The following is a 20421-nucleotide window of genomic DNA, read 5'->3' as shown; positions in this document are numbered from 1 at the left end:
GCCACAGAAACCTGTGGCAGCATCGGGAAGCTGGCCCAGCTCTGTTTAAATGTATGACTTGCAATGCCAGACCACTTCCTCACAGCAGATTTTATGATTATAAGAAACTTTGCAAAGCAAAACTTTTGCTTCTGAATGGCTGTAGATCAGCTGAGTGAATACAAAGTGGCTCCTGTCATTCCAAGGTACGCAGTGACTTACTGCAGGGAGCAAGAAATCAAATGTTTCCAGACAGAGCATCTCTAATACACCAAATTATCTTCCAGCTTAACTTCTCCAGTGAAGCTGCATTCCTCACTCCCATCACTTTGTATTTTTAATAAGGAGGGTGTGTCAAAACAGAGCCCATCTGCTCCAGTTTCATTCCAGTGTGCCTTCCAGTGGAGAGGGTTTCTTCTCCTCTGCAGAGTTATTAATGTGTCAAATCCCATTGTGGCAGCAAAAATGTGAGTCCTCACTGTGATTTAGAAGTAAGTGAAGAAAGGGAAAAGAAAGGAGAAGGGGGTACTATCAGGCAGCTTCCCAACCCTGCAGCTTGATGAGAGTATTTTGTCCTGTCTATAGGTACACAACAAACCAAGTCAGGGGAAAATCCAGATTTTAGGCAAAAAGGGTTGGAGATGAACAGCAGCTTTTTCCTTGGTGCAGCCCTGCAGATTTTCTTTGTGATGTTATTTGCCCAATCCTGCAGCTGCAGCACCTTCTGGATATTAATGACCATACACATCCTGTCAGTCCAGGCAGGGGAAGGGATGTTCTAGGTGCACGTTTGTGCATTAGAAAGCTTTCAGGGCATAAACTGATTTAAAGGTTTGGGAAATGTGCTGTGCAGTGGCAGATGCCACGAATTCAATCAAAGATATGATTAAGGGATGACCTGATCACAGTTTACAAGGACCAAAACATCAGTAATGGAATATTTTGTCTAGCAAACAGAAGCATAAATCTGGTCGAGGAAGCTGAAGCTAAGCATGTTCTGGCTAGAGAAGAGTGCAATTGAAGTCACCATGAGGCAGATACTATGGATTTACACATCACCACTTGCCAGTTGAGCTGAAGTAATAGATTAGGAGACTGCAAATGGCTGAGGAAACCTGTTAGTTTAACACCATTTTGCTGAAATTTAAGCAAACACATTTTCCCTTCCAATAGGTGTAATATAAGCTGTCATTTACTCACCTGATGCTCTGATTTATTTAAGCCACAGTAAGTCGCTCATGTTTTTGAGCCCTCATTAACTACTGCAAAAATCCTCCCAAGGTTGCTGTTCATATTCTCCTGTGTGGGCAATTTTTGCATCAAACCAGATCATTTTCTTATACATGAGACACTTGCATTTAAGCAGAATTTAATTCAGGGCACTGCTGTGTCTTTACTATCAGTAATTCAGATGAGATAATGTCATATAGGGTTTTTCTGCTTGACAATTTTTGAGCCAGGACAGAAAATCTGTTTGGAAATGAAATGCAAATTTTTCACTGATATATTTTCTTTCTCTGCACAGAAAATGAATTTGTCTCATGAGCCTACTTGCACCAACCTCTCAGGAAGAAGAAAGGTCTAACAGGCATAACTTTAGAATCCTAAAAGTAACTTTGGACATCTTTTTCCAATAGAAGAATGTAATTTTTGCAAGACCAGGCATCTTGAGCTCTTGCCAGGATGAGGAGGAGATGCTGTAAACATCCTTCTGGAAACTCCACTGTGCTGGGGCAGGTACAGACCTTGCTTGGGCACCACAGACCCTCCCCACACAGCCACAGCCCCTGCTGCAGGTGTGGGTGTCCTGCACTGCCCCAGGGGAGCTGCTCTCTGCCTGTGGATGGAAATTTGGGAGGGTTCCTTTTCACTCTCTGCACCCACTGTTGGTTTCACATTGCTGAGTCTCAGCCCTGGTGGTGCAGAAGTTCTTCCTTCTGTTTTTTGGGTGCAAAAAAATCACAGCAGCCCACCCAACCCACGGGTGAAGTGGATAAGCCCAGCACACCTTGTGTGACTCCTGCAGGAGCTGCTCTGCTGACAAAGCTGCTGTGCTGGGGGAAGTGATGATGCCCAATGACTTTTGCTTTTTTTGTTCTATACATTCTCTATATTCTTTACAGATGTATTTGTAGCGCTGGCCTATTGTATCCATGGCCTATTTGGCCTATTGTATCCATGGATAGTTTTCCCAGTACTTTTCCATACATTTCCCTAGGCAGAAAGACAAAACACATTCCAAGGCCCCAATCCTATCTTGGTTCTTTCCGGGAAGCAAGGCAGAAAAACAGCTCTTCAAGTCCCATTTTCATAAACAAAGTTTAGTTTCCATCTGAGGGGAGAGGATTTAGAGACAGTTGAACTGGGGGAAAACGCATCACCTCCTAAAGGGTGATTTTTGTCAATTATGCAAATTTGCTAAACTTATAACTCTGTATTCACTCTGTAGGGTGGTGGGCATTTTGTGGATGTTTTTCCATATCTGCCCCTGGAGGCCTCCAATAAAGACCTCCCATATATTTATATTACCTCCCATACTAATATTTTCTTGAAAGTGTGTTGTTTTATTTCTAGGGTCCTCAAGGCATCACTGGTAACTTCTACCAGCACCACAATTGCCAGCAAAGGGAAACTGTCCATGGCCTAACTCAGTGCTAACACAGGCTGATGTAGAATGGCACAGGAAAAAGTCCTCACCTTCTCTAATCAACACTGGTTTTATCTTTACTTTTCCCTGCTTCCCCTGCCATCAGCAATCTTGTACACTTATCTATTCATCTTCAAAAAAAGGAGCATTTCCTAAAAGAACAACTTGGACTAATGTACCAGGAAAGAAAAAAGAGGCTGAAACACTGTATGTGGCAGCTGTGTTTCATACTTTTCCTTTAAAGACAGGTCACAAAAATGTCTCTTATTTAATGACAAGGATTTTTCCCTGCCCAAGAGAGGTGATGCTCTCCCACTCCTGACAGCAGTCAGCTCACATCCATGGCGTAGGACAAACAGATACACAAAGCCAAGGTTATGGGCAAAAAGGCTGAACATCAAAAGAAAGGAATCCCAGAAGTTTCTAAGCTTGTTCCTCTGATAGTATTGACTGTATTTTTTTTCTCTTTGTGGTTGCTAGAACCGATGGTCTCAAAGGCTGAGAACAAAGCTTAGAAAAACAAGACTCACAAAAACAAACACTTCTTAAAGCTGCCAAATCTCTCTGAGTTCTAGAAGGGATGAGAGAGAGAGAGAGAGAGAGAGATGACTGCAAACCCCCAGTGCCAGTGCACCTGACAAATACCCAGGTTAGCTCTGGTAAAAGCTAACTGGGGAAACTCTGATGGGTACTGCTTAAAGACTGGGATCTCATCAGTTTGCAAAAGCCACAAACAGTGCCAAATTTGGCTCCAGGAGAGGCAGGGATGCTCACAAAAACCCTTTCCCTGGCATGGATGTTGCAGTGAGACCTTCATGGGACAGGCAGGGCTGGAGAGACAACACAGGTTGTGTCTTTAGCAGGCATAGCAGGTTCAGAGAACGATGTTTGCCCATAGCCTAAGGTGCAGAATGGTTTCATTTTGTTTGTGAACACAGAAATATTATTGTCTCACCTTGGCAACAGCAATTTCACTGAAAAAGAAAGCTGTTCCTGCTAGGAAACACCAGCTTTCACATGCTGTTGTCGAATCCTGCTCAGCACTTTACTACAGCTCACCCAGGGCAACTGCTGGGCAAACACACAGCGAGATTAATGCAAGGCAGTGACTCTGCTCATGGATTGGCTGTGGCCAGACAGGGAATCCCTCCATGCCAAAATGTGCCTATGGATGACTTTTTTTTTTTTAGACCTTATTCAGCCTGTGCCTTGCCTTGCAAACTTGTTTTGCATTCCTGATGGAGCACCAGTTTGAAGCTGCTGCAATGGGCAGGGGTGTGCTGCTGCTTGGACTTTTTGGCTGTGTATAGCTCTAAACAAGCACATAGCTAAAAAAAGGAATTTAACTGGGGTTATCTGCAGGGATTGAAGACATGGACTTTGCTCATGCCAGCAAAGCCAAGCCAGTTTATTAGAGTATGTTACTAGTATTTATGGGTCACTGCATTTGTACAAAATCTTCCACACCAACCTCTTTGTCTCTGTCCCCTTTAGAAACACAATCTTCTGATTATTCTTCTTACACTAGTAATGCCCTTTGTTATCTCTTTCATCAAGGTGATCAGCATCAGCGGGTCAGAGTTACCAGACATGATATCTTCACTTCTGTTCTTGCCTTGAGTTCATTTCTCTCATGGCTTCCACCGTACCAGGGCCAGAAGGTCGGCGGTGCTCTCAGATTCAGCTTCTAGAGCTGTCTGATCTTCCACAGTTACCCAGAAATGTTTCTCAATATTTGCTTCCAATATGTCATTTCCCTGTGTCCCCATTTTTCCATGCCCACGTAAGTTAGGCAAAAATCAGGTGTTTAAAATTCCTCCCCTTGCTCTAGCTAGTGCAGGAAAATCGGCGGGTATGAACCAGCCAAGGATTCCCTTGACCTGATGTTCACAGGGTGAGAGTCCTAAACTCAGGATTGCCTCAGCCAGCCCCAGGCACAAAAAATAACTCATTTGTAAACCCAACACTTCCAGGTTTTAGCTCTTAATTTATTCTCTGTCGAGTCAGTGCTCCAGAATGAGCCACTTGCACAAAGCAGGGCTGTTCTCCAGGCACGCGGGCGCACGAGGGTACGCGCGTGTGTGGGCAACGCACGCCCTGTCATCCTAGGACACGTCTGCAGGGGAAAATGAGGGGTGTTTAAGGTCTGCCACTATGAGTGTGAGTCAGTGGGAATAAATTACAGCACGCTACACCCTCTGAAGGCTCTAATCCAGCGCTGAGATGTCCTCAGAAGAGGGTAAAACCTAGTGTGATCTTTCGTATCAGTGCATTCGCACCAGGGTTTAATCCTGCCAGATGCCAGCTTCTGCCAATCTGTTATAAATCCCTGTCCAGCCTCACTGAGGGAGGCTTGTTGTCCTTCCTTGCTGTCCTGTAGTCTCAGAAACATGAGATCTTCAGGGCCTTTTTGCCATTCTCCTTGCTAAACCCAATATCCAGTAGCTCTCATGTGGGTGCAGCACATTGCAGGAACTGATTTGGCTTCTGTTGTCTGAACCTGCCCATGTTGTTCTGCCCTGGAAAGGACCTTCTTAACCTTGAAGGGGTGTCAGGATAATTTTAAAAATAGTTTTCCATGTTGTCTGACTATCCCCTACTCTTTTTTCTTTTTTTTTTTTGAGTATTCCCCTCTCTGATTTTGGCCCTTGTGTGATGCTGGGTTTTAAGGAGCAGGAAAGTCCAAAGGTAAAGCTTGAGTTCTTTTCACTCTGCTCGTTCTCCCTGGAATCCAAGCTGCTTGGGAAGCACACCAGTGAATTCTGGTGGTCCTATCAGACCCAAAGCCCCCTCCACTGAGCTGCAGTGGGAGCAGAATGTCCCTGCAGAGGGGCTGGAGAAACGAAAAGCCTTTTGCTCCAAGTTAATTATTTATAACCCACGATGGCTGAGTATGCAACCTCTTCCAGCCAACTCTGTCCTCTCAGCATTTGTGCAAAGGCTGAGCAAACACATTAAAGATGGGACAAGTGTACTTTCTCTGGGTGAAGGTGGGCGAGTGTGGTATCCTAAGAGGGAAATGTCCTTCAAATCTCCTACACCTGAGTGTTAGTTCAGTTCACCTCGTGCCTTTCATGCATTTATCCTTATGAAACTGTGCAGAGGGAAGAGGTGATGTTCTCATTCAGCCTTCCATGTGGGTGTATTTAAAATTGCACAGACTGAAGTGACTCCAGCTAACTTTCCTGCTTTAATGGAGGCACTTTCATAAACATCCAGGACCTGGGTTACGTCAAATAATAACTTTTTTTTTTTTTAATTAGCAACTGAAGTTGTTGGCTGCTCTATGGTTTTGTGTGTCTCCCCCTGCACAAGGTAACATTTTTATCTCTGTAATTATACGGTAGGCAGCCAGCACAGGGGCAGGGTCAGCACAGGGCACTGCAGGGTAATGATGTGGCCATTTTTGCCTGGTAAATTACACAGTTCTCTTGGGACTGAGGAAAGGAGAAGGGCAGCAACTGCCTGACTAATTGGTAGTTTAAAGTTTAATTACCCCAGGGCTGATGTGCTGCCTCCCAGATGCAGCTCTGAGCTGAAGGAACCCTTCAGAGGCTGCACATAGCTCATCCCACAGGAATCCCAGGGGAGCAGCCTCATCCCCACACTGCCAACAGCAGCCCAGCCTCCTCCTGGATGGATGGACACATTTGGGGAGGAGAGGGTAGGAGCTCTGCTGTGGAAAACCTCCATTCCTCTCTCTTACCTCTCCCCTAATCTCCCTGGGCAAAGAAATTTTCCATCCTCCTGTTAGACTGGCTCCATAAAGATGATCCTGCCACTGCCCAGTGCTGCTCTGTCCTCAGGCAGCACCTCCCTGAATTAAAGGGAGAATCCTTTCTTTCAATTCTTTCCCTTTCATTCAATTCTTTCCCTAGAGCCATGACAGTCAGATTTCATTTAGCACCAAGGAGGGAGTGATTAAGTGACTTTGGCCTGCATCTGTCATCCAGCCAAGGTCAAACCACCACAAAACCCCAGCACACTTGGAGATACCCTGCAGATAATCCTGCTGGCTCAAGAGAGAAAACTCCACAAGGAGAACACAGCAAAAGTCTTTGGTAATTTTTTTACCTAAAAAGTGGATGAGAAAAAGGGTGTACAGCTCAGTAATTATAGTGCTTTACAAAACTGTGAGATAGAAAAAACCCCCCACCCATTAGGGTAACTCACCATATTTGCCAGAATGTAGTGGTACCCATTCCCATTTTTTTCAAGCTTGATGATCTGCAAGATAAAAACCAAGGATAATTAGCAGAGATCAACCAAGGAAGAAGAATCTCAGTTAAGTGCCCTTTCCCACTCTTATTTCTCCTTGCTGAGACTATTCAGCTGTGAGCAGGAAGACACAGCAAAAGGAAAGTTCACAATCTTACTAGAGGATGGTCAGAGCTGTCACACACATGACATCTGAGCAGCAAGTCTGAAATTAGACAGGACAAGATCCCCAAGAACATTGTACAGGCAGGGAGAGAAAACAACCAAACCAACCTGTTTCCTACAGGCTGGGGGGAGAAAAAAAAGCCTTAACAAGATTTGTATTTCAGACACCAAAGGAACAAATGGAGAGTTGTAGTCCATGTGTCCTATGAATGCAAATAAAACATTAAGCAAGACTAGAGAGCAATCTTGCACATCCTCCAAGCTACAGCCCCTGCTGCAAACACCTGCCTGAATGAAGCTGTTTGGGCAAGCCATAGAGGATTCCCCTGCATGTTCATTGAGATAATTTATAGATTCATATGCATAGTGTCCCAATATATGTGCTTTGCCTCTTACTCCTTTGTCCCTGACACTGCAGAGTCAGGTTTTTATTTTCTTTTATCAACACAATTGCTTACCAATCTGTACCAACTGAGTTTTTCTGTGACAGCTGGAAAAGATTCCCTTTCTTTTTCCCTTTTCCACCTGTTGAAGATTTGCCTGTGACCGGGGGGAACAGAGGCACTGATCTGATGGCTCCCATCTTTTTTCTCCCTTGACTTAAAAAGAGTACAGAAAGAATACACCTAAAAAGTCTATTATTCTTGCTGACTCCATTTTTTCATTGAAATTCCCCTCTATTGATTTCCAGCAGCACTGCTGAGTTCTTAGTAGTTTACTAGAGTCAGATTCCATCTGCATTTGAGCCACTCTACATGCAGAAAGAAGAAAATGTAAAAAAAAGGCCCAAACCAACATGCCAAAAAACCTGTACAAACACAAGATTTGCCAGTTTCTGAGAGATCAGTGCTGTTTCCATTAGGTTTCTTGGCTGGCAATTCCACCTCTAATTTCCATTGTCATATGAATTGATTCTGAATTGCTGCCTGCATTGCCAATGCACAGGCAAAATCTGCACAAACTGCAGTGGGGACAGAAAGATCCTCACAGCCAGAATGATCATAAAACCACTGCTGTGTCAGATCCAACCAGAAATCAGCCTGTCCAGGACTTGTCTCTGATACCAGGCTGGCAGCAGGTACTTGAGAAGTGTCAGACAAGGGCAGAGACTGATCCTCCCCACGGGACAGCACTCCCAGATTATCATGAGCAGTCATTTAGGGATTTCCAAATGGATTATAAATGAGCTGACACTTGCTCTGTGCAACTGGTTCATCTGCCTTAGCCCTTTTCTGATGAAGTGCTCTTGTATGCATAATAAAACTCATCTGGTTCTCAGCATTAACGTGGGGATGGCAATTAACTCCAATGAAGGCTTCATTTAGAAGCTGTTCCTCACACAGCTAATGCCAGCCCCACCAGCTTCCCTGCACAGGATCCCTCAGTGTGGCTTCTGCTGAGGTGTCTGGAGCTCTCAAAAACCCCCTCTGTCTACCTAAAGCTATGAAGATATACACCTCATTATGGGTGGTTTCTGAGTATCTTCCAAGAAACAAAACCAGACCAAACTTGGCCCTTTCCATCCATCAGCTGAGACTGACCTTTGCAGTAAGTCCCAGAACCTTATAGGAGGAATCTCTGGTGCACTGGGATGTCTAAGAATTATGATCCAATTCCCCTTTTCTCCAGTGTCAACAGTAGCTGGCATTGGCTCCTTCAGCCCCAACTCTCCTTTGTTATTTTATGAGGTGTCAGAGGCGATGAACCGGAGAGGGCTGCCATCCAGCTCTCCCTGAGCTGTTAATCTTACAGCCTATCCACCTGAATTATGAAGCTCGTTTCCTGTGTTTTACACAGTTATTTGTGATCTTAATTTATTTTAAAATGCTTGCTCAGTCCTAATGTGTCCGGACAGCAGTAGCAAGCTGAGGTTGTAACAGCATTTATCACTCCTCCTGACTGTGGTGAGAGGCTGTGCCGGGCTGCATGCTGATTGCTCACTTGGGCCACCTAGGTTTCATTACCCACTTCTTAATGGGCAAGTTTGACATCTATTAGAGAGAAATCCTCTCAGAGTGAAACACTGGCAGAGGAGAAATTCCAGTAACTCATTTTAATGAGAGACAAGGAAGAAACAATAGAGGGCTTTGATGGAACACAACCCACCGAGTACTTATCCCATTAAAGCTACACAGCACAACCCCACGGCAACCTGTCCTGAGCCAAGGCCTGGCTCACAAATGACAGCTACCTCAGCAAAGATCAATCAAACCCTTGAGACACGACACAGAGAAACCTCCCAGAGAGAAAGCAGATCATTTTTAACACGCAGAGCACTGGCTCCTCCACAGCTGGAGGTGTTGTGTTTTGTGTTCAGAGGAAGAATGAAAAGCAGCAGTGTGGGGGTGAGAGGAACAGGTGCTGGGCAGCCATCCCCAGCTCTCCTGCTCACCATGGAGCACAAATCACAAATCCACTGCCACTGAGAGACAGAGGCAGGCTTGTCAGGGAAGAAGATAAATGCATTGAAAATGTCCCCAAGAGGCTGAGGCAGCTCTTGGAATACCTCAGACAGTCAGAGGGACAGGGCAAACAGCACAGTGACAGTCCCACAGAGCCTGCTGGTGTGGTGAGCTGAGAGACCAGCAAGCAGCCCAAGTTAGAGCCCAAGTTACAGTCCCAGCTGAATTTCACATGATAATGAGCTGAACACTATCTTTGAATCCCTCCAGTCATCTGTACACTATGAAAAACCTGGCATCACTTTCTCACATTGGGACAGCTACCTCTGCTCTCAGAAATCCTGGAGGACTTGCAACAAGAATGTAAAGAAGGATGAAAATGGACTACACAGGTCTGAAAAAGTTGTTCACAGCCTTATCCCTCAGTGGAGTGTTACCTCCCAGGCACAGATGTCTGCTGGAATTGCTCTGTAATTTTTGTAGTAAAACACAGCTTTGTACCTCTTCTCCCTGGGAGCTGATATTTTTTATAGCATTGCAAAACAAATAATCACAGTATCTGGATTTTTAGTGTTCTTACAAATAGCTTTTCCTATATCTAGGTTTAACTCTTGCTCCAGTTATGTGAGGAAATTTGAAAGAAGGACTTATTTTCCCGCTTATATCAAGATGACGAGATAATACTTGACTATGCAACTTAACATTCTGTTAGACAAACCAGGCTTAAAAACCCGACACCATTAATCCTAGAAATTTGATATACTCTAAAGAAAAGCCAAATTCACTGCCTGGGTCTTGTCCAAAATTTTGCTCAACTGCAGCTGCTTCATAGTCAGAGAGAAGATTTTACCCTCTGGAATAACCTGTTTTCTCTTTCATGAATGTGACCTTTGCTTTGAGGTTGCAACCTGCTCTCTCTGCTTTGTTATTACACCCAACAGAGGAGCACCCAGGGACATCCAGCAGGGGTGGATTGAGCTCGTCACTGAGCTGTGCATCTGGTGAAATGTCAGTCCCTGTCCCAGAAGGGGAGCAGCTGAAGTGTGAGACTGGAGATGGCAGGTACCTTAGATAAGGAGAGGTGTGAAGCACGAGGTAAGAATGAGCTGATTATGAGGAATAAAGCAGTGGGAATTGCAGGGCATGGCCTGCAAGACCATTTCCAAACTCTTCCAGTGGTGGGGAAGGACGTGGCTATAGGTGTGAGAGGGAAAGGTCTTGTGGCTGGAGTTGAAGTGTGGACTCAACCCACTCCTGGGCTTGTATTTGCCTCCTGTCCACAGAAATCCATATTCAGGACAGATGTACCATCACCCTTCTGTCCTGCTGGCCCAGGTGTGAGAATTTGGTGCAGCACATGGAGGCTGGAGCACCAGGAATCTGGCAGTGCCAACCCACACCTCCACCTTAACTTGAAAACTGGAGAAAGACTCAGCAGAGTCAGGAGGTGCCACATCTTGTGCACACTGCTTGGAGGATTTAGCACAAAGCAAACTCATTGAGGGGCAAGGGGGTGTAAAGGGCTCAAAAGGAGTCAAACAGGGAACATGGAGCAGTGGAGCTCACTCAGCATGAATTCATAAGAGCCTGCACTGTTCCTGCAGCTTTACTGCTTCCTCAATAACACAACTCAGAAATACCTGCAAGCCTGTCAGCTGCAAGGCACACACCCCAATTCCAATGAGAGCCACAAGGAGACAAAGATCAGGCAAGAATGGGGAGAACTTCTGCAGGGAGAAACAACCTTTCCCAGCCTGCATGCAAGACCCCTCCCAGAAGGCCCACACCAGCACAACCTTGTTCAGGATGATGTTCAGCCTCTCAGATTCGCAGTCCACCACCACCAGCCTTTCCTTCTTCTTCTCCAGCTCCTGGAAGAGCATTCTGTAGCCCTCCTCTGTTGTTGTCAGGATGTTGACAGCTGTCACCTGCCAGTTCTTCTCAGCTGCAGTGTCCAGCACTTTCTGCAGGACTGACAACCCTAGGGTGGGAAGAGAAGGGGGAGAGCCAGGTTTTAGCTGTGCAATGGCATTTTCCATCCTCCTGACAGTCTGTGTAGCTGCCTCAAGCCAGGCTGGAGACAGAGTCATGAGAGTGCAGCAGAGCTACAGAGAGCAGCTAATAGTCTAGATCTGACCCAAGCTCAGCTGGGCTAGAATTAATGACTCCTGCTTTTTCTGTCCTAGCACAGATGATTCCAGGACTATTTTCCTTTGTAATTGGCAGATCAGTCTCGTTGATCAGGCCCTGCTGTGAGATTCAGATAAGAACTGTAATCCCCATCTTCCTGTCTGTCACCACCCGAATAACTTGATTTCTCTCAGCCATAGTTTCCTTCTCATCTTTGATCTGCTTAGGCTGTGTGCTCCTAGGGTTAGGGACACCCTCCTTTGTTCTAGTCATAAAATGTCCTTCCAACTCATCTTAACCTTTTTTCAGTAACAACACAGCAATCCCTAACTTCAACACTCTTTATTCTTCCAAATAAAACTCGCTTTCATTTCTAGTGAACCTTCTGCTAAGCATTCATATCTGTAAGACTTTCCTGTTAAATTTTCATCTTCTCCAACACACATTAACCCAAAAACTGGAGAAAGACTCAGCAGAATGAGGAGGTGCCACACCTTGTGCAGCGGTACTACGACTTACCGCGGTCAGCGTCGTAAATGTACACGAACTTCTGCCAGCTGTAGTGCTCGATGACACTGATGAGGGCATCCTGGAGCTCGGGGCGCAGCTGGAGCACAAACTGGTTGGAGGTTTCCACGGGGAAGCTGGGGGTTATGAAGCAGACGTGGAGGGCCCCGCAGAAGGACGTGAGCATGTTGACCGTCCTGCGCTCGTAAAAGCCGAAGATGGCGTAGACGCCCTTGGAGAACTGGGAGCAGACTGCAGGAGGAGAGGGAGAGGTTTGTGAGGGCAGAAAATCAAGGAGGTTTCTCAGCAATGTCACCAAAATAAAGCTTTTCCCTGAGATAAGCTGCAGGATCTCTCTGGGCTAGGTGATTTTCCCCTAGGTGGGTGGGTTGGTGAAGGCAACCTAGTGAAGAACAGGGTTTGTGGCCATGGCCCCCACAGCCCTGCTTTACTTTGGATAGGAAGAAATTACTCAAAAGAATGAAATCAGTATCCCCAGGGCTCTGCTGAAGTTTTTGCTGCTTTGGGGGTAAAATCAGTTATCTGAACATGGGAATTCCTCAGCAGAAAGAGGCTACTGTAGCCCTGGATGCATTCATGGAGCAGAGAAAAGCCTTTGCACAGCAGCACAGCCCTTTGTGACCAACAACTCCAGAGGGAAACCATGGGTTTGACCTTGGGAGCTGAGGAAACCACTCTGAGAGGGCATCTCAGCAAAGGTTCACCAAGGTTCAACGCAGCCACAGCACAGCTCCAGGGGGATCTGTCCTGGGGCACGAGCTGCTGGCACTGAGTAGGAGCCTGTGACATGGGGAGGGTGTTGGTACTTGAGAACACAACTCTGGCAATTTCTGGTTTCCTCACAAAGCCATGGAGACAGGGCTGTGAGCCCAGTGAGGTATCAGAAGTGTCCTGGGAGGTCTCAACCAAGAGGACTTGCTGGGTTCCCTGCAGGTATCTGTCTGTCCTCAGCCCCTGGTGCTGTGCAGGGAGGGGTTGGAGCCCTTCTCTGGAGAGCACTTAATGAGATTGTGGGAGCTGCTGGGAAAATGCCTCAGGATCTCAGTGAGACAGAGAGAGTTCACACTTTGGGTTGTAAAACTTAGCCCCTGAGACAGTCAGACTCATTTAATATCACAACTGTTTATGGCACATCCCAAGTTACCATCAATAAATCTCCAAGCCGGAGGTGGTGGCAGTGACAGCACTTTTCCTGTGTCAGAGCTCTTGGCACTAGTGTCTCCTCCTCTTGTCACTCTGACTCTGCAGACCTTTGGCTGTGACATTTGTACTGACTCGACACTTCACACGTCACTACCCGCTCTCCCAGCCCGAGCACACGCTGAGGAGTTGGCTGTGACATTCTGGGGTCCCTCTGTGCTGCTTGGGAATCCCCTGACCTGATTTCTGCTGCTAACTGCCAGCACCAAACCTTCTGCACGTGTGCCTGGAGACAGGCTCCCAAACATGAGCTTCTTGCATCCTTAGCTGGGCTCCATGTGAGCTCTGTCCCTCAGCAGGGACCAAAAGTCAATCCTGGCTGGCTTGCAGCCATCCTGGAAAAGATTGTCTTGTTCCTCACTTTGCTGCTGCCAGCACCAAACATTCAGAGGGAGCAGAAAGAAATCCTACTTCCCACGTGCAAAGCAAGCCCCTGCTCCCATCTCAGCCCCGAAACGAAGCAGCCAGGCTTCGTGGTGGTGCTGAGAGCTGAGAACGGAATCTCGTGAGACTGAAGAAATTTTTTCCTCTGTCTTGGAGCTGAGCCCAGTTTTTGGGCATCCCAGTCCCGCAGTTTGTTCGCAGGGTCACTCATCCTTTTTCACTGATTAGCACCTGTGATCTCAGCATTTTCCTCCCACAAGGGGATTTGCCGTTCTGCAGGGCAGGGATGCCTCAGAAGCCTGAACCGAGACGGAAACAACCAACCCCCTCTTCTCTTTATTTTCACAGCAGTGCCTCTCTTTGCAATCAGCAATTGTGTCTGTGTCAGCTGGAGTCGCTGCCCTCATCATGAGACTGACACATTGGGGAGGAAAAGCAGCAGCTACAGATGGGAGCAGTCTGAGCATCGTTTCCGTGTGGCTGGAGCAGGGGTCTGATGAGCGGTGCGAGGCACCATATGTGAGGGATCAGGACGTGATCTCCAGAGACCCGGGCTTCAGCCTCACTGAATGATTAAAGAGACGTTTTCGGGACAGCTGAACAATCCAGTGCAATTAATAATCCAGACAATAAACTTAGCTGGCTTGGTTTGTTTTGTTTTACACAAGGCATGGCTTCCTTGGATTTGCTTTTCTATTCAAAAGGAATCTCTAATTTTTCATTTCTTTTTTTTTTAACTCTGTGGCTCAGTCACGCTCAGGCATCCCTCCTACACTGTTCTGAGACATCATCAGTACCAGCATTTGAAACAGATTGTACCAAAGACAACTGGGAGAGTGAACACTCTATATCATTAGTAAGTTTGGAAAGAACCCTCACTTGCTTTGTACTTGTGGGATTAGAGGGGCCATGGACGAGGCAGATAATTCAGGAAAAAAAAAAAAAAGGCTTGCCAAGAGTCATCTCCCAAAGAAAAACAAATTCCTGTGTCAGTTAATCTGGAAAAATGAAGATTTTTACAGTGAGAGCTCTAGCCACCTTTCTGGGACTGAACTTGGCATATTGTAAAAGCAGTGGCTGCAAAATTATGTAAATCTCAGGGCTATTTTAAATAACAGAGGCTCCAAATGAATTTACACAGCACAACTAAAAAGAAATTACTTGCTTGTTATTTAATACACTAAGAGATTGCTAAAACTTCTTTACATTTCCTTTAATAGTTTTATGAAGCAAATTTGTTAATTGTTCTGTTCTCATTTGATTGGTCTGCAACTTCCTAATGATCTACTACTAAGAATTGTAACCCTTAAGTAGAGGAAGCAGAATTTTTTAAGCTCTCCTTGTTTTTGCACTAGCTTCTCACTGATGGATTTCTAAAAAGGTTAAGAAACAAAAAAGGGATGAAGATTGTGCTGGAATGGAAGGTCCAAGAAGTTGAGCTCTTCTGGTCAATTGACTGGTGACAACATCTGCCTTTCCAAGCCTTGTGCTGGCTGTCTGTGAGCAGCTGGCTGCCCCCAGCCCAGCTCTTCCTGCAGAGAGCTGCACTCAGCCTGGAGACAGCTCCAGCAGCTCAATTCGGACAGTTCCACCTCAAGCCCATGCCTGCAGGCAGGAATGTGGGTGAAATCCAGCAGTATAAATGTTTGCCTGTCCCAGGATGTGAGCAGGAGTTTGCTTGGATGGAAATGCAGACATCTGTGGCTGTTTGCATGTGCTGTTTGTGGCCTCTGGGCTGCAGGGTGGGAAAGGACACAGAATGTCAATTCTGGGCTGTACCTGTGCTCATATCTTACACTGAGTTTGTAATTCATTGCAGAAGAGTTTTCCTCTAAAGTGGCCCTGGGAAAAATTAGTCCATAATGATTGATAACTGTGGCAACCACTGTTGTGTTCTCCCTGATCAGTATTTTTTATTGATCACTTTGGGATTTGTGGCTGAGGCATTCACCCCATGGACACCCCATATCCCTCCTTCTCCAGGCCCAGGATTTCTCCCCGAGATCTCTAGTGCTGTTCAACAAGGAAAATCAGGTAAAAGCAGAGGCATTAACAAGATTGTCACCTGGTTATGCTGAAGTGACAATCCAGTGACAACCTCCTGCTCTCTGCAGAGAGCCGGTTGCAGCCAGGTGAGGTGAGAGCTCATCTGACTGCTCTAAAAACTTTTCTAACTTACAGCAAAAATCAAAATAGTTTGTAAGTTAGGTAAAAAGTGACTGATGTGGTAGAACAAGCAGGGGAGGCTGCCCTTTTCCCTCTGTGGAATGGTAACCATCAGGGAACTGATGTGTCCTTGAATTCAGATGAGGAAAAAGGCATCTGTGATTCACTCACTTGGAATCCACAGACTCTTGGATTTCTAGTCCCGCAGTGTTTCTCAAAAGTTCCCTTTTCATATGGAAATATTCAAGGTAAAGAATGTACATCAGAGAGAAACACTGATTTTGCTGAAAGCACACACGGGAGAGGACACCTATTTGGGAGCTGAAGAGAGGCAGCTCTGGCCACCTTTGCAGATGCTTTCAAGAAAAAGAAAAATACATCAGTAAATACATCGATACTCACAACTTTAAATTGCACATTTTCTCTGTGAAAAAGGAAAGCAAAAGAGATGTTTTGAGTCTGTAAAAATTCATGGTAGAATTTTTTTTTGGCTGCAGCTCTTAACCAGAGTGAGTAGATGAACAAAATTGATTTCTGCATTAGGAGACCCAGAGGTATTTTGCAAGTGGGTGTTTGACCTGACCCATGTTGTCGTGGGTGAAAGGCAGATGTCAGATAAAAGGATTTCTTTTAGGTTTTGGTTAAAGATGATAACCCAAAAAGTTTCTCTCAGAAACCATCACCACGAAGAAGGACTGAAACAGTCTTAGGATTTGAGGCAGGGGGAAGGGCAAATGGGCTGCACAGAAGGATGGAAATGAGGATTTGGTCTCCAGCAGTGAAAACTGTGCATTCTGCTGAGAATCTGCAAACATGACTGCAAAAAGGGAACTGCTCTCCAGGGACACAGCTGGGGAGGAAGCCTGGTAGGAGATCCTGGCAACTGCTCATCTGCCATCTCCTTTAGAGGCAGAATTTTCACCATTTCACTGAGTTTAAGACTAGAAAGGGACATTAGATCATTTCTACTGACTTGTTGTATCTCATGGACTATTAAGTTTCACCCAGCTACCCCTGGAGGGAGCCAATAATATGGCTTTGTTGACTCTTAGGAGATTCAGCTGCTGCATGTGCCTCCGTTAGAGAACAGAAGTAGCAGAGGCAGTGCTAATACCCAAAGCCACAAGAGCGGTAAAAAACCTGATGAAACAAAATATCCCCAGATGTTCCTCACAAATGACTCATATTCTCACTTGCAAGAGGGGACAGACACCCCAGATGGTCCCTGCTACATCTCAGAGGCCTTCCTGACCCTGGAGAGTATCATGGCATCTAGGAGGGAAGACACTGCATTTTCTCCAGGAAATCTGTCCCTATGGTGCTGGGCTGCACATGTGGCCAAATTATTCCTTATAGCCCAAACAAAAAAATAGAGAAAATATAGATTCCAAAATAAGAAAAAATCTTTGAAACCACTCAACGCAGCACAGACCAAAATGAAAAAGTGCCTTTCAAAAATTGCAAGGTAAGTGTGGCCAGACTTTGAGGGTAATAAAATACTGATCTTAGTTATGCCAGTTATCCTCTGCAAGCTATTAAAGATGAGCCCTGCAGTGCCTGCAGCACCAGCATCATCTTCATGTGCCCAGACCTCCTTCTGTGGGGACACAGAACCAACACCCTCACTTGCAGCAGAACATACTCACTGCCAGCAGTGGTGTCAAGAAGCAGCTCCCACACGTTTCCCTTTGCTCACTTGGAGTGTGTTTGTGCACATGTGGGAAAGAGGAGGGAGGGGATGCATGCGTAATTAACTCTCAGCACGCCCTGCCTGGAGGCCACCCTCACACTGCGATGGAGAACCTGACATCAGGTTGGCAGAGCTGGTGAAGCTCCAAGGAGAGAGCCCTGGTGTCTGCTGTGATCAGGCTCAGCCCAGTTTTCCTGCTGAGTGTTTGTCCTCACAGCTCTCCGCTGCGGCGGAGGTGCCAGAGCGCATCCCAGCCACAGCGTTCCCACAGATTCCTGGAGCAGGGAAAGCCAAACAGATCCCACACTCCCCCATTGTTCCACTCGGGTGTTTAGCTGACAGCAGATATGTCCCATATATTTGATCAACTGCAAATCAGGCTGCTGTGCTATCACCAGAAATCCACGTTTTTCTTTCAGATGTATAAAAGGCACAGAAGAGTCTGTGCTCCCTTCCATCATCTCCCTGCACTGCTGCTCTAATGATCCTGGAAGCTGGAAAGTAGTGTTGATTTTTACATAAAGATCAGCTTTCCTTCCCTCATATTTAAACAATAATCTGTGACTGAAGACCTGCTCATAAATGCACATGCTGATAGCTTCAATTTTTTCAGTTATTTGCCTGCCTAATAAGTCTTAGTTTGCCTGGCTGGCAAATGATAAGTTTGCTTTGAGATCAAATTGAATTTGGGTTACTTCTTTCTCATATGCCACTGAGTTTTAGGAAACAGCAAGGGCATTGTAGTTTGGTCAGCAAAAATTAACAACGTAGACTCTCAGTGATTTAAGTGAACTTTTGAATTAAAATCATGGTGGTGGAAGAGACAGTCATGAGGAGTTGAATTTAATCTCTCTAAGGGACCAGTTGAAGGTCCTCACTCTTCCATCTGTGTACTTCACATCTTGAAACCTCTTTTTATTTTTCTACTAGAGTCTTTGAAAGCAGTTCTTATCCAGCATGACTACAAAACAGAAGAATAAACCAAATATCAAAGGTCTTAATGAGGTCACTGAACTTGTTGAAATAAGGAAAGAAGGAAAATGATGATGTTTGTCAAGATTCTACTTGCTTGCTTTATTTGTTTTTAAAAGTATTTTCACTTTGGTATTGCTAATACTTTGTTGAGTCATATATAACCAAGAATTAAATATATTGAAGGGTTTACAGTCAACACAAACTATTTCTGAGCACTTTTAATAGGAATTAGATGCAAATCCCCTATGCAGAACACACTGAGATCAGAAGCATCCTTAAGAGTGTCTCATTTCTTCTGTGAGTAGAATTAGGTTATTATTCTAATAGGGATAGTTTGGTTAATGAGGGTCCTGTGGTTAACAAATCAGATTAAGTGTAAGGAGAAATGGGTCCATTGCCATCTCTGTGTCAGGTTTGTTATTTAATCATAATTTGGTCTTTGCTTGTGAGGCAACTGCCTTTCTCTGAGCCCATCTGTTCCAGTCCCTTCGATCAGAGGCTGGCTTTTGCACCATGCTCATACAGACCCAAAATAAGACCCATTTCTGAGCTGCAAGCACTGATGCCATGCTCTCAAGCTGTGTCAGGCTCTTGCTGTCTACTGCCTTCATCTCTCCAGTGTCCCATAGCAGAGCCACAGTTTTTCCACTGCACTCCCTGCTTTCATAACTTAAAACCAGAAAAGATGTGCAGGAGGGCTCTGGTGCCTGGGAAAAAACCCTGCATTTTCCAGCTCTAATAAAATATCTGACCTTTCCACCTTGTCTCATTGTTTAAATGAGAGTGTTTTGCTCCATGCCAGTCTGGCTCCTTTCTGGGGGACAGCTAGCAAACTCATTTGGGATACAGCCTTCTGAGAGCCTTTTGCAGCACATTTTTTCTTTGAAAATCTTAGAATCATAGAATGGTTTGGCTTGGAAGGGTCTTTAAAGATGTGCCAGAGCTGTCTGACACCATCATCAGGTCTGCTGGGCAGTCTGGCTTTTCTCTGTGACCACAAAGCACCCAGCAGAAGATGCTGCTGTGCTGGGTTCCCTTGGAGCAGCAGGATCTCTGCAAAACCAGCTGAACTCTCCTAACCCACACCCCTCACCTCGAGCTCCCCTGCAGCTACCCCAGAGGGAGGGAGGGATCCCTCACAGGGCCCCCAGCTGCAGGTGGATGTTCCTATGCACCCACAGACCCAGGAAAACCAGAGATCCCTGCTCTCATCTCACCTTCCACAATGAAACTGAGAGCTCGTAATTTGTCCTCATTGAACTCTCTGTGTCTGAAGCAGACATAAATATTAAAGCAAGATTACTACAAATGAAAAAATGACAGCGACATTGTAAAAGGAGATGAGGAATGAGGGTTGAACCAATTTTCCTTCTGCTTTTTGATTAGATGGCCTTTTGTATTATATTGGTCCTTCTGAAGACAGTGCTGTACAAGGAAAACTAAGTACAGGATCATGGTGTAGATTTTGCTGGGAAGCATGAACAACAACAGAGGGAAAGAACAGAGCACCAAACTCCCAGCACATTAATACAGTACACAGCACACCTCTCAGTTCATCACAGCATTTAATTCTGGGCTGTAAGTGCTGAATTATTAAAACAGTGAAAAGAGGGGAGTGAGCAGTAGGAGGGGGGAAGATAAGCAGTGGCAGAAAGCAAACGTGTCACATAGAGAAGGTCTTGCTGCAGATGAAATACACTTTGTCTTCAATAGCTTCTTTTCTTTCCCTAATACATTATATTGGTTCACAGACATTAAAGCCTCAGACTGTCTTCTGTGCAAGCTTCAGGTTCTGGTGGAGATTTTTTAAAGGGCCTGTCTTGAAACTGTCTGCAGAACTTTATACTTACCAAGGACAAAGATCCTTCAAACAGAACCTCACACACAGGACAGAACAGCATGTCCTTGGGGGCTTGAAGTGGCAAGTGGTACCCAAA

The 20421-nt window shown here is 45.5% G+C and overlaps 1 protein-coding gene across 2 annotated transcripts in view; it reads right to left on the bottom strand.

Annotated features, from left to right (window-relative positions):
* The window catches only part of GRIA1 (glutamate ionotropic receptor AMPA type subunit 1), a 119995-nt gene that overhangs the window by 52697 nt on the left and 46877 nt on the right, over positions 1 to 20421 (bottom strand). For both annotated transcript variants that reach the window (XM_063413571.1, XM_063413572.1), the window contains exons 3-5: positions 12061 to 12300; positions 11208 to 11392; positions 6800 to 6853 (exon numbers count right to left, since the gene is read on the bottom strand). In XM_063413571.1, the coding sequence (XP_063269641.1) occupies positions 6800 to 6853; positions 11208 to 11392; positions 12061 to 12300 (479 nt within the window). The remainder of the gene's footprint in view (positions 1 to 6799; positions 6854 to 11207; positions 11393 to 12060; positions 12301 to 20421) is intronic.

The sequence above is a fragment of the Prinia subflava genome, chromosome 16, assembly GCF_021018805.1.
Source record: "Prinia subflava isolate CZ2003 ecotype Zambia chromosome 16, Cam_Psub_1.2, whole genome shotgun sequence".
Taxonomy (NCBI): Eukaryota; Metazoa; Chordata; class Aves; order Passeriformes; family Cisticolidae; genus Prinia; species Prinia subflava.
This window is presented reverse-complemented; position numbering and strand designations above follow the sequence as displayed.